Source organism: Oryx dammah, unplaced genomic scaffold, assembly GCF_014754425.2.
Source record: "Oryx dammah isolate SB20612 unplaced genomic scaffold, SCBI_Odam_1.1 HiC_scaffold_21, whole genome shotgun sequence".
NCBI lineage: Eukaryota > Metazoa > Chordata > Mammalia > Artiodactyla > Bovidae > Oryx > Oryx dammah.
Genome location: NW_024070205.1, coordinates 37,218,539 through 37,234,386, shown reverse-complemented (window position 1 = coordinate 37,234,386; position 15,848 = coordinate 37,218,539). Strand labels below are relative to the sequence as shown.

General features: G+C 38.5%; 1 protein-coding gene across 13 annotated transcripts in view; it reads right to left on the bottom strand.

The window, feature by feature from the left end:
* KIF1B (kinesin family member 1B) overlaps positions 1 to 15,848 on the bottom strand; it is a 151,953-nt gene that overhangs the window by 110,672 nt on the left and 25,433 nt on the right. For all 13 annotated transcript variants that reach the window (XR_005724975.1, XM_040263389.1, XM_040263395.1 and 10 more), the window contains exons 3-5: positions 3,935 to 4,011; positions 2,902 to 3,081; positions 639 to 704 (exon numbers count right to left, since the gene is read on the bottom strand). Coding sequence is in view for 12 of the 13 variants with exons in the window: in XM_040263389.1 (XP_040119323.1) it covers positions 639 to 704; positions 2,902 to 3,081; positions 3,935 to 4,011 (323 nt within the window). In the remaining variant the exon portion in view is untranslated. The remainder of the gene's footprint in view (positions 1 to 638; positions 705 to 2,901; positions 3,082 to 3,934; positions 4,012 to 15,848) is intronic.

Sequence of the window (15,848 nt, the reverse complement as noted above, 5' to 3'; positions counted from 1 at the left end):
TTAGTGACTAAACAACAACAAATCAGTTATTCACGGGGCTTTTTTTGTAATGTATGATGTCAATAACTGAGGATTACAATTACTTCAAAAGCTTGAAAATAAGATTTCTAGTAGTGTTAAAACTTAGTCAAAAAGATACCCTGGAAAGAAAATTTCCAGCCAAAAGAAATGTAAGCGACAAAGCACTGAGGTAGAAATGTTCCTGGAGTGTTCCAGAAACGGCTGAAGCAGAGTGAACAAGGGAGAGAAACAGGAGAGGGGGTAGGGGTCCCACCAATGTAAAGAAAAACAAAATATCAACCAGGGATCCACCCTATGCTCCCAAAAGGCCTGTGAACTCTGTATAATATGAAAGAAAATGACATCCTCTTCTACTACCTGTAAGTTCGAAAATTTCAATCATATTGTCATGCTCCCTACCCTTTGAATTTAAACTATAGCATAAGCCACAGACTTTTTAACAAAGATTTAATTGCAACATTCTTCATATTAACCATAACTTTAGAAATAGCCTCAAAGTACAGAAGTGGGGAAATAGTTAAGTGATCTATAGCTCTGTCATAATTTGGAACTATTTAAAAGTAGCATTTGAGGGAATGGAGCACTGAGGACTGTTTTTAACCCACAGCTGTACACACCTCTACAGAGTAAGACATTTCTTCGTTACAGTTGTCATTGATTTTCTCAAACAGCTCTTCACATAACTGTAGGAGCAGAACGAAAGGCATAAGTCAGAACTTACCCATGAGTGCTAAAGGAATTAGCAACATTTTTTTTCTCTTTTTCAAAATGTTAATGGCATCAACGTCAAGGGTAAATTCTTTGAATGAAATAAAAGGAAAGTCTGGAATATTTAGCTAATCTCTATTTTGGAATATTCCTCTTAGCTAATCTCTATTTTCGAATATTCCTCTCAGCTAATCTCTATTTTCCCTCAACAATATCACCTCAACATTCCCTTAGAAAGAAAGCCACATTTAGGTGAAGAGAATTGTCTCTTCTATCGTTATATCATTGATTTCACTTCATGGGAATTCAACTCTTCATATCATACTAGAATTAACTGTGATTCTACCATGAGTATTATAACTGTAGAAGTAAAACTACTATTAAACTAATTTCCACACTTATTTATCATGATATATAGATTTTACTATATGTTATCAGTTACTATATATATTGTAAATTTATACATACACACATACATGTATAGGGAAAACACACACTATTTGAAGGAAGTAAATGAAGGTATTTTCAAGAAGAGTTTTGACTCTATAATTTCTCCCCTTTACCTCTCCCTTAAGATTCCAACCCCTGTTATGAGAGGCCAGTCCATTACACAGTGACATTTCTGGTGGAATACATTAATTTTTCTAGATCAGGAAAATTACAAAATTTTAATCTCCCTATCCTTTAATTTACTTAAAATATGTGATATTTTAAATAAGAATAATTAATAAAAATCCACTAAATTTTCATGTGCCAAATGCTTCATATAGTCAACATACCTTTGAAAAATGAGCTATATGTTCATGATTCTCTAGAAGTTCAAATAGAACTTAAAATGTAAGTGTCAGTTTCTAGAACTTAATCTTTTTAAAAATTCATGCTTTGGCATTAAAATATTCCAAAATTTTATCAGGAAAAGAGATGCATATGTAACCATGCAAGAATTACATTCATTAACAAACAAAAGAGAAGGAGAAACTAAGTGTGGTAATGGGATAAAATAAATGACTCATATTACTTGCTATAATCTACAAACGATTATTTTACTGCTGAAAAAGTTACTACACAGAAGTAAAAGCAAAGACTCCAGAACTACCCTGCCTCCTCATGGATCCTAGATCTGCCACGTACATGTGCAGGTGACATGCTCTCTCCATGCCTCAGTTCTCTCATCTGTAAATGAGGGAAACAAGGGCACTGACCTCTCAGGGTCACATGAAGAGGATTAGATGAGCTAAGAATTGTAAAGAACCTAGACCTGTGCCTGGCACGTGATGAGTGCTCATAATGTTTTCTCTAACTAGTATTATAATTATTACCATTACTATACATAAAGGACAATTCTCAAACATATGTCTTAATTCAGACATACACTTTTTACAGAAAAACGTATCTAGTATCTTCAATTTTTTCTGAAAATGTCCTAATCTTTTTTTAATAATTTCAATTATATAGCTGAATTTAAAAGTATAAATCCTATTAATCCTTTCAAAAAAAGTAGCTATTTCTCCTTATGTATTTTATTTTCAGAATACAGCAACGGCCATGCTAGGCCTACAGTAAGAGGACATATTAAAATTAATTCAAAATATCACTAATAAAAGCAAACCATGTTCCTGTTATTAGCAAAAGAAGTTCCTTCTAAATATACCTATGTAACAACTTTTTTCAGTTCCCAAACAAAATACAAAATCAAGAATAACTGCTCTTAAAAAAAATCTCAGACTGTTCAAAGTTTAAGTGATAGAATTAATTTAATAACATGAAAGAGAAGGCAATCAAAAAACAAAAATAATCATATTCCTAAGAAGTGATCTGGGTGCTAATAATGTTAAGAACCATGAACTGGGGAAAAATATCAGACCAACAACATTCACTAAGTGTTCCTAGGATTCGGAACAGAACGTGGCACCTACCATCACGTTTAAAAGAAGCTGATGACACTGTTCAAAAGATAAAGTAACATGATATTGGATATAAAGACAGACTCTGAATACATATCAGTCTTTTCCATCAGGCTGTGAGCTCCTCTGAAGGAAAGGGGCAGGTGATTTACCTTTGTGCCCTGCATACGATAGTCCCTGAGTAAATTTTTGCTAAATAAAAACTGTTAAAGTAATTAAGGACTAAGAGTAATAATGAACAGAAGTTTTTTGTTGCTGTGTTTTTCACCTGTGGAATGATGCCAGCCTGGCTTTCTTCTTGTTTACCCATCATTGTATAAGACTTTCCAGCACCAGTCTGCCCATAGGCAAAAATACAGACATTATATCCCTCAAAGGCATGTAAGAGCATTTCCTTTCCAATATCATTGTACACACGGTTTTGAGATGCAAAACAGGGATCTTCGGGCTGTAAAGATTAAAAGGAAAAATAAATGGCATTCATTCATACTTTTTCCTATGCTTATTAATTACTTCTATAATAAACAAGTGTTTCAAATCAGAATAGTGCCCCCTTATATATAGTTTATTTTTCTCATTAAACACACACACACACACAGGTACTATTAGACATTCAGGCCACCCATACATAAAAATATTTACATGAAATTATCTGACATGATTCTATTTCATTTTCCATAACCCTGAAAGTATCACTCTTCCATTCATAGGGAGCTCCAAGAAAATTTTCTTAAGTGGGAAATGTGACTAGAAAATCAAAGATCAAGTCCACATATAAAAAGACTTCTTTGGGGACTTCCCTGGCAGTCTAGTAGTTAAGACTGTGTTCCCAATGCAGCGGAACATGGGTTTGATCCCTGCTTGGGAAAGAGCCCACATGCCAAATGCAACAAAGTTGCAACAAATGCATCCCACATGCAACAACAACAAATTCTTTGAACTCGCTCCAGGTAGTGCCGTTATTTCTCAATAAACACAGCTTTTGGAGAATGTTTTCCAGTCCTTTTCACTGACTCTTCCCTTGGCAATTAGGCTTTGCAGTAGTTTAAAACATCTCCTACTCTAATGCAAAACAGGAAAAAAAAAAATGTGTAATAGAGATGCAGAAGCAAACTCTAGGAACAATCACTAGAAGCCAGCAAGATTTGGGGTCCTGTAATAAGTAAGGGCACACTGCAAAAGGTCCTACTCTTCATTTGCCTAGATGTTGGTAATCTCTGCTTTCCCTGTAGACCTGCAGGTTCCTTCAAACCATTTAAAACCCACAATGTTCTGCTACACTGCACCACGGGTATACTCACCGAGGTGTGAGACCAGTAGGAGTAGTCAAAGCTGAAAGACTTTGGAGCTTCCTTTGGGTTCTTTGGGTTAATAATACCTGCAGGAGGAAAATGTTTTGATTTTATAAGTCACTCAGTTAAATGTTAGTTCAACATGATATTATGCAGTAAGCTCAAAACATAAAATCAGTAAACTCATACAACTGAATCTCAGTAGGACAACTGAAAAACAAAATCAATCAAATTTTTAATAGATAGGGTCTATATATAGAACGCAAAAAAAAAAAAATCAGACCAACGACATTTACAAGATGTCACCAGGATTTACAAGAGAGCTTGGTATATAATAGGTATTCAGTAAATATTCTGTGACTGAATCTAGGTAAGTTTGAAGAAAAAAAATCTGGAAATGGGCCATGGGACCATTTCAAGGTACTTCATTAAGGCTTGAAATATATCAACACATTAAAAATAAAATATAGAAAAATTACTGAATTAATCCAACCACTTCTTGAAACAAACTCTTTTTAAAGATCTTATTATCTATTTAAGAAAAGCATTTAGTAAGGAAGCATTCATTGGAAGGATAGTTTTATTTCTGAAATCACTGTTTACAACAAAAGTGATTTCTTGGGTAATTAATCCAGTCACATACTTCAGGGACTAGACTGAATACTGAGGCTTGGCCTTCCTTCTTCCTTCACATACACAAAGCTTTACTACCTCATATTTCACATGGAATAGAATCTTTGTAACATGTGGCCATGAAGTCGCCTCAAAGACCAGGCATCTCAACCAATCCACTTCTCTAAGGCAGGGCCACATCCCAAGCTATCAGTGAGATCAGGATTAAAAAATAAATGTGTCCCCCGGGCAGCTGCTGCTTGGGACACAAATAGCAACAGTTGCTACGGTGCTTAGTTCTCTCTCACTGGATTCCACAGGGTATGGCCACACTTATGTTCCAACCTCAAATGCTGACAGAGGATTAATAAGGCTCATAGCACATAATCATGTGACAAGGAGACATGGTTCTAGAAAGAACGTCTCCCCCACACACAAATGGTAATCTAAGCAAAGAAGTATGTTTCTAAACAAAAGGCCCTACCTGCAAGATTTAAATAGCAGCCAATGTTCATGGAACACTTAATCTGGCTATAAGTACTTTCTATGCACAAACCTATTTAATCCTCCCAATCACTTAATAAGGCAGATGTTTTATTATCTCCATTTTATAAAGAAACCATAAGGCAATGGCAACCCACTCCAGTATTCCTGCCTGGAGAATCCCACGGACAGAGGAGCCTGGTGGGCTACAGTCCACGGGGTCACAAAGAGTCGGACACGACTGAGCGACTTCACAACTGACAAAAATCACAAAGAGGTTAAGGAAAACCCAAGGCCACAGGGCTAGCTAGTGGCAATTCAGGATGTGACTCTGGGAAGTCCAGCTCCTAAGTCCAGACACCCACCACTCAAATACTCCGCACATGCAGCGATCACCAAGGAAAACACAGGAAGGCCCTTCTACACATGTGATTACGCATGTGCATGTGTAAGGCACATTTGTGACCACCTCAGACCCAAACTGTATAGGCACTGTTCAGAACTCTCCTCGTCCAGATGAAACAAGGAACTATGAGAATTACAGCTCCTGAAAGACCACACAGAAACTCTACCAAGAAAACGGAAATTAGCATCATACTTGGTGAACCAGATTCCAGGTTTCAGTGGCTCAGCAAAAAGGAAAATCACAAGATAAAGGAAATGACCTATGAAGTAGTCGTCACCACTCAAAACCATGGTGAACACTTGCTGTCATAAAACTTTAAGCCGTATTTTATCCACTCTTAGGCTACTCACCAGCAACACCAATCTACCAAGAACAACTTAAGAAAGGACAAGTCTGCCAATCCTGCCCCTTTGCTCTCCTTTCTGTAGTAAAGCAAAGAAAAACTACGCCAGCGAATAATTTCCTTGAATCACACAAAATCCTTTTCCTCTTCCTTAACAGACCCTTCTCCCCGATCTTTGAAACTTCTGAAACTAATAAATATTCCTAATTTCCGGCTTCAAAATAAAGCTGCTTTTTATTTTTATCTATTTTTTTTGCTTTCCAGCTATTATGTATTCCACTCAGCACACAGATGCATGAATTTATTTAACAAACCTTGGCGGGGGTGGGGGCACATTTGCTGTGTATTGCGTTTGGTATAAAAGAAAGATAAGAAAGATACACCTTTTCTTTTTGAAATTTCTACTGAATGTTTATATTTTATTGAAGTAATACTGGTTTACAACATTAGATTAAGTTCATGTGTACAACATTTTATTTCTACTTCTGAATACATCAAACTGCCTTTTAAATAACTGCCTTATTATTAACAAAAGTATCTTTACTTGAACATAAATAAATAAATAAAAACAGAATTTTAAAGAGCCATTTATGTTAACAGTTATGTCAAACAAGATGAAATTTACCCACACTATTTAAAAATTTTTAATTGCTAAAAAAAATAAGACTCCTTGGAAAAATGCAAAATTCAATGTTCTTGTTATCTGTTGGGGGGAGAGTGTAGGCAGACTCAGAAGGCATAAGTTATTTCTATATATTAGAATGGACAGCAGTTAAAGAGTTATTTTATACTATTCTTTATATTTACATATATATTACATAAATATTATCTTGACTATATTAAATATTTATTAGCAAAAAATTTTAAGACTCCAGAACTCTATAAAGAGAAAAAACTGTGATAAAGATAAAATATTAATGACAGCACTTGAGCTCACATTTTGAAAGGACCTGCCAGAGGATTTTTCTTTCTGAACAGCTAAAATCTAACTCACTTCAAGTCGACTAAGAAACAGGATGTCTCCAACCATTAATAAAAGAGGGGAGAGAGGAGAGAGTACTGCTAAGTTACTTCAGTCGTGTCCGACTCTGTGCGACCTCATAGACGGCAGCCCACCAGGCTCCCCCGTCCCTGGGATTCTCCAGGCAAGAACACACTAGAGTGGGTTGCCATTTCCTTCTCCAATGCATGAAAGTGAAAAGTGAAAGTGAAGTCGCTCAGTCGCGTCTGACCCTCAGCAACCCCATGGACTGCAGCCTTTCAGGTTCCTCCATCCATGGGATTTTCCAGGCAAGAGTACTGGAGTGGGGTGCCATTGCCTTCTCCGAGGAGAGAGTACACGTGTAAAGGATATAGGACTTGTAATCAGAGGACCAGCATCAGTAAGAACAAGAAATATTTGTAGATTTTCTTATGTCCTTGGGTGTTACACTTTCGTATCCTCTCTAAAACTGAGGTAATACTTAGTTCACAGGATTAAATGAGGAAAGCACTACACAAATGCTAATTTTCAAAACTAGTATTTTATCTTGTTTTATATTCCCTCAATGAGTATGATAACCCATATTCTATGAGAAAAGTTTACTGGTAAAATAAGCTAATGCATAATATAAGAATTCAACTTCTTGGCAAGAGTCAATGAATCGATACTATATTGGAGTCCTTGAGACGTGACATCAAATCTCTGGTGCTCCTACCCCATTAAAAATCCCTTCGGTACATGGACCATGTCTTATGGATCCTCTGTGCTGCCCTACATCAAGCAGGCACTCAGATGAATGTCCTCCACGGGTCACATATAATTTTAATTTCATTAAATCCTGCACCATTTTCATGAAAAACAACAAAAAAGAAAACCCAAAACAGTATATACCTATGCAATATAAATGTAAAATACCAGTAGTTTAAAAAAAATAAATAAATTTTATCAACTTTCACCGAATAGAGAGAGAACTCTATCACTGAAATATTTAAATATCACTGGGCAATATTTAAAACAGTGACTCTTGTATCAAAGTCAAATGAGCCAAAACACAGTGTGCAGGGCTTTTGTCTCTCATTCTCGGGCTCCAAAAACACTGCAAATGGTGACTGCAGCCATGAAATTAAAGGACACTTGCTCCTTGGAAGAAAGCTATGACAAACCTGGGCAGCATATTAAAAAGCAGAGACATTACTTTGCCGACAAAGATCCATCTAGTCAAAGCTATGGTTTTTCCAGTAGTCATGTATGGATGTGAGAGTTGGACCATAAAGAGAAAGCTGAGCACTGAAGAATTGATGCTTTGGAACTGTGGTGTTGGAGAAGACTCTTGAGAGTCCCTTGCACGGCAAGGATATCAAACTAGTCAATCTTAAAGGAAATTGGTCCTGAATATTCATTGGAAGGACTGATGCTGAAACTCCAATACTTTGGCCACCTGATGCGAAGAGCTGATTCATTGGAAAAGACCCTGATGCTGGGAAAGATTGAAGGCAGGAGGAGAAGGGGATGACAAAAGATGAGATGGTTGTATGGCATCACCAACTCGATGGACATGAGTTTGAACAAACTCCGGGAGTTGGTGATGGACAGGGAAGACTGGTGTGCTGCAGTCCTTGGGGTTGCAAAGAGTCTGACAGGACTAAGCAACTGAACTGAACTAAAAGCACTCACATGTGAATGGAACTATAGCAATTAATGAATACGTTCAACATTTAAACCATATCTTCACCAATGCAAAAGGTATTACAAATATAGTATGCCTCCCAGGGTCAAGTGTCATCAGTGTACAGGCTTTCTCTAGGATAAATCAATACTTCTTCTTCAAGGAAAGGATTCCTGGTATATTTTGAGGACTGGAGTTAAATGTAATTCTATTTTATGAAGTGCTACAATATACTTCATGGTGCTTTATTTCATATAAAATTATTTCACACAGCTTTTCAAGACTCCTTCTGCACCTGAGGCCTCCTCTTCTATCAAGATTTCTCTAAACACACTGTACTCCAGATCTGGAGCCACCTCCACTAGCAATTTCCTGTAGACTATCATGGACTCACTTATGACTTTTTTCTCTCACCCTCCACATCTCATCTATGTTGTCAGTTCTATTTTGAAAATGTACTGAGAATCCCACAACTTGTCACCACCACCATTATCACCATCCCGGTAAAAGCCACTTTCTCTCCCACCTGGATGACTGCAACACCTCCTAACTGGGCTCCCCACTTATCCTTTGGGCCTCTGAAAAGGCTCATCTCCAAGCTGCAGGTAATGACCCTTCTCAGACGCAATCCAGACCAGCTCCAAGATGAGCCTCCAGGGAACCCTCCGATCATACACGGAACAAAACTCCACTCCTTCAGCAACCTCCTCTCCAAAGAGGCACCCTTCACTCCAGTCCCACTGGCCTTCTTACTAGACACACATTCTCATCTCAGGGTCTCCATACTTACTACTCTGCAGGAATGCTTACTTCCTGGTATCTGACCAGCACACGCCCCCAATTTTCACACAGGTCTCCAACTGAACATCATTTTATCACAGGGCCCTTTTCTGATCATCCAATTTAAATCAGCATTCCCTTCACTCTCCATCCTCTTACCCTGCCTGATTTTTCTTCATTGCTCTCATAGTACCTGACTTATTATATGAGTCACTGAGGTGAAAATAAGTTCCATGAGACCAGAATTTCTGTTTCATTCACTGCTCTACTCTCTAGTATCAGGAAAGTGCCTTACACATGGTAGATACTCAATATACCAAAGAGCCAATGAATTTGTTAGTTTTATCTTTCCTTATAGGTTGTCACTTCTTTGTGGCTGGAAACCATGACTCTTCTTTCTATATCACTCACAGTGCTGACTTGGTAAGTAGGTGATGCTTATGTGTGAACTGGAAGGTAGCTCTCTCAGCACCACTTGCTTCCTGAGTCTTCTCCCTGAGTAGCCAACGTGTTCAGCTTCTGGCAAGAATCATTAATCTCTGGGAAGGAGGTATCTAAATTTCAACCCAGATAACAGAAATACAGTTTCTAGGAAACAGCAGTAGTAGGTAAACCAGGAACAAGAGGAAAAATGACCAGATTTTAAATAGTATAGGCATAGGAAGAAGTACTGATGGAGGACAGCAGAAAGGGCAAGGATAATGGGCAGTCATATGTTGAAGGCACAAGGGTGGAATGGGTATTGAAAAACCCTCTTCTTCCCCAGGTCTTCAGAATTGTTTCTTTGGTGGTTCGGTGATTTAAAAAAAAAAAAAAAAAAAAACCCGCTGCCAAGCAGGAGATTCAGGTTTGATCCCTGAGACAGGAAGATTCCCTGGAGAAGGAAATGGCAATTCACTCCAGTATTCTTGCCTGGAAATCCCATGAACAGAGAAGTGTGGAAGGCTACAGTCCATGGGGTTGCAAAAGAGATAGACACCACTTAGCGACTAAAAACAACTTACAGTTTGTATTTCACAGGAAATTCAGAATCTCATGGCAGACAAGAGGTATCTTACCATTGAAATCTATTGCTGCAGAATTTTCTCCTGTGGTCTAGACATGATAAGCTTGCCTTGCATGAGACTTCTTATGTAGGTATGAAACACATTCTTGACCTCACACACAGAGCACACACCCTAGAGCCACTGCCCTATCATAAACACTAGAAGATGTAAATAAATGCTAAGTTCTCTGCATTCAAGTAGTTCCACCTTCCCAAGTAGTTCCCCTGAAACATACATTCAATTAGAAGGGTGAGGCCTCAGCATCTGGCTCAATGCCCAGCACAGAGCAGAGACTCAACAGAAGTGGCTGAATCACTGTTGAGTATCACCACTACAACCAGAATGGTGCATCATTCAAAGCCCTTCAACAAAAGTACTGTCCCAACAGCATCCATCAGGAAAAGTCCATGCTCCTGATTTTTCTGCCTGTCTTCCAGTGGTCCCTGCCCTGCATACGCGTACCCAATGAGCCCCCAAGTCTGAAACAAAGCTAGTTTCTACACTATCATTACTCTTTCTCAAAGGAAGGGTTATTGCAGAAGATTCCAAGATCCTAACTGAACAAAGGAAAAGTTAAGCAGCCCTTTCTTCATTGGGCACATGTACTGAGCACATTTATGTAGTACAAACTATGTCCCAGGCACTGGGCTAGGGATGTGACAGCAAGCAAGAGAGTTCTTTCTGCCCTTCCAGAGCTCAGAATCAACGGAGGAGACAGACATACAATCCCACAAAGTAAATACTTGCTTTCAAATTCTGGCAAGATCCATGCTACCCAAGCATTGGGTCATGTAAGAACATATAAACAGGAATATATAAAAGGAAATATACAAAAAACAGACACTTTGTAGTCAGTAGACTTTGACTTGCTGAAAGAGAAAGCCAGGCTGAAGGATAAGTAGAAGACAGTGCTGATAATGTTAGCTAACATTTCCCAGGAGGCAATAGGGGTAAAGAATCTGCCTGCCAATGCAGGAGACACAAGAGACGAGAGTTTGATCCCTGGGTCAGGAAGACCTCCTGGAGTAGGAAATGGCAATCTAGTATTCTTGTCTGGAAAATTCCATGGGCAGAGGAGTCTGGTGGGCTACAATCCATAGGACCACAAAGCGTTGGACATGACTGAGCACGAACACTTAGTATGTCCCGAGCACCGTGCTAACGTATCACATGGACTCACTCATTTAACCCGCACAATAACCTTATGCAATCATCATCTCCACTTCACGCTCGGAGCACCTGAGCTGCCCAAGGCCAGAGCCTGAACTGGAATTTAGACCATCTGGCTCCAAGGCTCTGGCAAGGTGTATCCCAGGCCAGGGAAGTGCACTAAGAAGCCCTGGGGCAAAAAGAAGCATGTGAATCGCAGGTACTGGTTTGACAGGTGAAGTTCACGTGCAGTGAGCAGCAAAGAGTAGAAAAGCACTAAAATCTCAGGATCATGGGTAGACTACAAGGAGCGGGTGAATCCCTGCCCAATGAGAAGCCACTGGAGTGACTTGGTTACAGTGATGGATGGGCCATAGCATGGAGAAAAGACAAGAAGAAAGCATGAATGGAAGTGTGCAGACCAATTACACAGAACAACAACCACCACTATAGAACATTTGGGAACTTCTGCTTGCCATTTACATAAAAACTCCCATGAGAACTGCATCAGGCATCAGAAACCCGTAAGTTCCCGTGTGTGGCATTTGTGGGGGCCAGGAGAAAGAAAGGTCTATATTAAAACCATTGTGTTTTTTGATCCAAAGTGGAATTTTGTTTTACAATTTGACCCAATATTCAGTAATCAAAACCTATAATGATCTAGAAAATATTTCTAGAAGATATTATTAAATATTTTAACAGCGAAGAAAATAGAATAGAAGATTTGATCTAACCCCACTGTGAGTATCCAATATCATTCTAGGGTTCATCTATAACTCGGCACATAATAAACAGTAAGCACCAATTTTCTTATCTGTAAACTGGGTATAATAACAGAGCCTAACTTTATAGAATTGTTGGATACCAATCAATGTCAAGAGTTTTAGCTTAGGACCTAGCATAAAGTAAATATTCACAATATTCTTTCATTTAATATTTGGTGCCTACCATGCCCCACACAAGAAGGTATCCAGTGAAAAATCAGTTCCTGCCTTGAAGGAGCTTACATTCTAACCAGGAAATCAGACAGTTAACTAAGAGAGATAGTATAACCTGGTGAAGAAAATTAAAGAAGAGTTAGGAGATACAAAGTGGCAATGGAGGTGGGAAGAGTGATGAGAATAGGCAGACTGCCATGTCTGAGATGATGATGTTTGGGCAGGGATCTGCAGGACATTTAGGGCACTGCAGGACTACTAGTATAAACAATAATGACCTGTGAAGTCAGAGAGCTAGCCAGATCGTGCAGTCAAGGTGAGAATCTTTAGTTATATTCTAAAAGTGACAAGAAACCAAAAAAGGACTTAAAGCACAGGGTTGAAACACTGAGGTTTCAGTTCAGTTCAGTCACTCAGTCGTATCCCACTCTTTGCAACCCCACAGAATGAAGCACGCCAGGCTTCCCTATCCATCACCAACTCCAGTAGCTTGCTCAAACTCATGTCCATCGAGTACGTGATGCCAGCCAACCATCTCATCCTCTGTCGCCCCCTTCTCCTCCTGTCTTCAATCTTTCCCAGCATCAGGGTCTTTTCCAATGAGTCCATTCTTCACATCAGGTGGCCAAAGTATTGGAGCTTCAGCTTTAGCATCAGTCCTTCCAATGAATATTCAGAGCTGATTTACTTGAGGACTGACTGGTTGGATCTCCCTGCAGTCCAAGGGACTCTCAAGAGTCTTCTCTAACACCATAATTCAAAAGCATCAATTCTCCAGCACTCAGCTTTCTTTATGGTCCAACTCTCTCATCCATACACGACTACTGGAAAAACCATAGCTTTGACTAGACAGACTTTTGTTGGCAAAGTAAAGCCTCTGCTTTTTAATACACTGTCTAGGTTTGTCATAGTTTTTCTTCCAAAGAGCTAACATCTTTTAATTTTATGGCTGCAGTCACCATCTACAGAGATTTTGGAGCCCAAGTAAGTAAAGTCTGTCACTGTTTCCATTGTTTTCTCTTCTATTTGCCATGAAGTGATGGAACTGGATGCCATGATCTTAGTTTTTTGAATGTTGAGTTTTAAGCCATGTCTAAAATAGGACTCTGGCTTACTGCATAGGAACAAAAGCAGAAGGAGAAAGACAGGAAGCTACTGGAGTGTTCTTGGACAAGAGTGCAAATGATAAAAAGTAACCAGATTCAGGAGAGATGGTGAAAGCAGAGAAACAGAATTGATTTACTGATGAATTACAAGTGGCCTGTAAGAAAAAGAAGACTAGAGTGACTCCTATATTTCTGGTCTAAGAAACTAAAAGAATTGGAAGAATGAAGGAAGAGCCACTTTGGCTGGGTGAGGAGGGGAAATCGGTTCTGTTGAAAACAGGCTGAGTTTGAGATAACGTCTTAGACCTTTAAGTACAGTTAAGTTAGCAGTTGGGTAGACAAGTCTAGAGTCCTAAAAAGGGGTTCAGGCTGGAGAAATGAGTTTGAGAGTTACTGTCACCTCAGAGACATTTAAAACCTTGAGCCTAGATGAAATCACCTAGGGAGTCTGTCTTCTCTGAAGACAGAAAAGATATCAAAGAAACGAAGTCCTGGTGTACTTTCAACACAGGAAATAAGGGAAGAGAAGAGAATGGCACGTGAGGAAGGCAGGCAATCAGGAGAGCACAGGATCCTGAGAGACAAGAGACAAAGGAAGTCAGACTATGTTAGCTACTGTCATTAGTGTTTATCATCATAACCATCTTCTGGACTCCCCAGAGGAAAAGTCTTTTTTGTTCAGGCGATCTGCTCACGTCCCCATAACTCACTCTGCTCATCCTCACCTCTGGGCCTTGGCTCCCATCACCATCCACATCTCACCTGGCTTCAAGGCTGTTTTCTTAAGTCTCCCTTCATAAACAGAAAGGCAGCCTTAGAACTGAAGGTCTGATTTGACTGTATGTTCCCCAAGTCCATAGGGTAGATAACTTCACATTTATTTATCCTCCCCTGCAACTTTCACACCTTGCCCCTTTTGTCTTCAAACTTTTTTGTCTTCCTGCTGATATCCCTTACCTTAGGAGACCTAGAGAAGAGTGGACAGGATAGCATCTTTCATGTAAAGGCCTGAAGACCCTTATCCAAGATAAATGGAAATGCCTTTAAAATGATTTCCATAAAATGTTCTATAGGTTTTAGTTTATTGATGAACCATAAGACCATCTTCTCTTTCTTGGAGTCCCTTCAAGTCAAAATTAGCTTTTAAAAGACTGCTAAGTCCCCCAAGTTAACCCCCTTTTTTCCCTTGCCTTCTTTCCAACTTGGTTACTTCAGCATCAAGATGCAGAAATAATGTTTTAATTACTAAGTCCTAGAAAACAAGGCAGTCAAAACAAGAGTTATACTCAAAAAGCCCTTTTATTCTCCAGAATAAATTTGTTTATCTAATATCTCAAAGTCTCTATGTAGTAATTACACTGTTGTTGGCAAACTATTAAAGATTTTGCCTGCAACTACAATTAACATATCATTGTGGCAACAGTGTAACTTTAAATTAACTTTTCTAAAACAGCATGTTTTGAGCTTGTTAAAAATCCCAGTGATATCTTCAGCACCAACTTCCATTTCCAAAAGCTTTCTATATACAAATTTAAGAAATATGGCATTTTTCTTAAGTTTATATCCAAAACCATAAAACTAAACCCCATAAGCAGCTTCTTCCCAACTTAGAATAGTGTATTTTCAAAATATATTAAAATGGTATAAAGTATATTACTATAAAGTAGATTTGAGCAAAAGACCGACAATCATAAAACTTCCTAACCATTCAAAATAACAAAATTAGATTCTAAATCTTATAAAATACGATAAATGTACTGTATATGTTTACTACATAGCTGACCCTTGAACAACACAGGTTTGAAATCCATGGGTCCACTTATATGTGGATTGCTTTCAATAGTAAATACACAGTACTACACAATCTAGGGTTGGTTAAATCCATGGATGCAAACCACGGATACAAAGGGTCAACTACAGATTATAAGCAGATTTTAAACTGCAGAGGGTCACCACCCTAAATATTCAAGGGTAAACTATGTACTCAATCTCAGAGTATTAAAAAGTAAGTCAGAAAGAGAAACAGAATACCGTATGATAGCACTTATATGTGGAATCTAAAATATGACACAAATGGATGTTACAAACCAGAAACAGACTCAGAGACATGGAAAACAAACTTATGTTTACCAAAGGGGAAAAGAGGGTAGAAGAGGGATAAATTAGGAGTTCAGGAGTAGCAGATACAAACCACTATATATAAAAGTAGATGAACAACAAGGTCCTACAGAGCATTGGGAACTCTATTTAATGTCCTGTAAAAAATCATAATAGAAAAGAATATCAAAAAGAAAATAAATATAAGATATATATATATATATATATCAGAATCACTTTGCTGTACACCAGAAACTAACACTGTAAATCAACTATGCTGCTAGGTCGCTCAGTTGTGTTGGACTCTGTGACCGC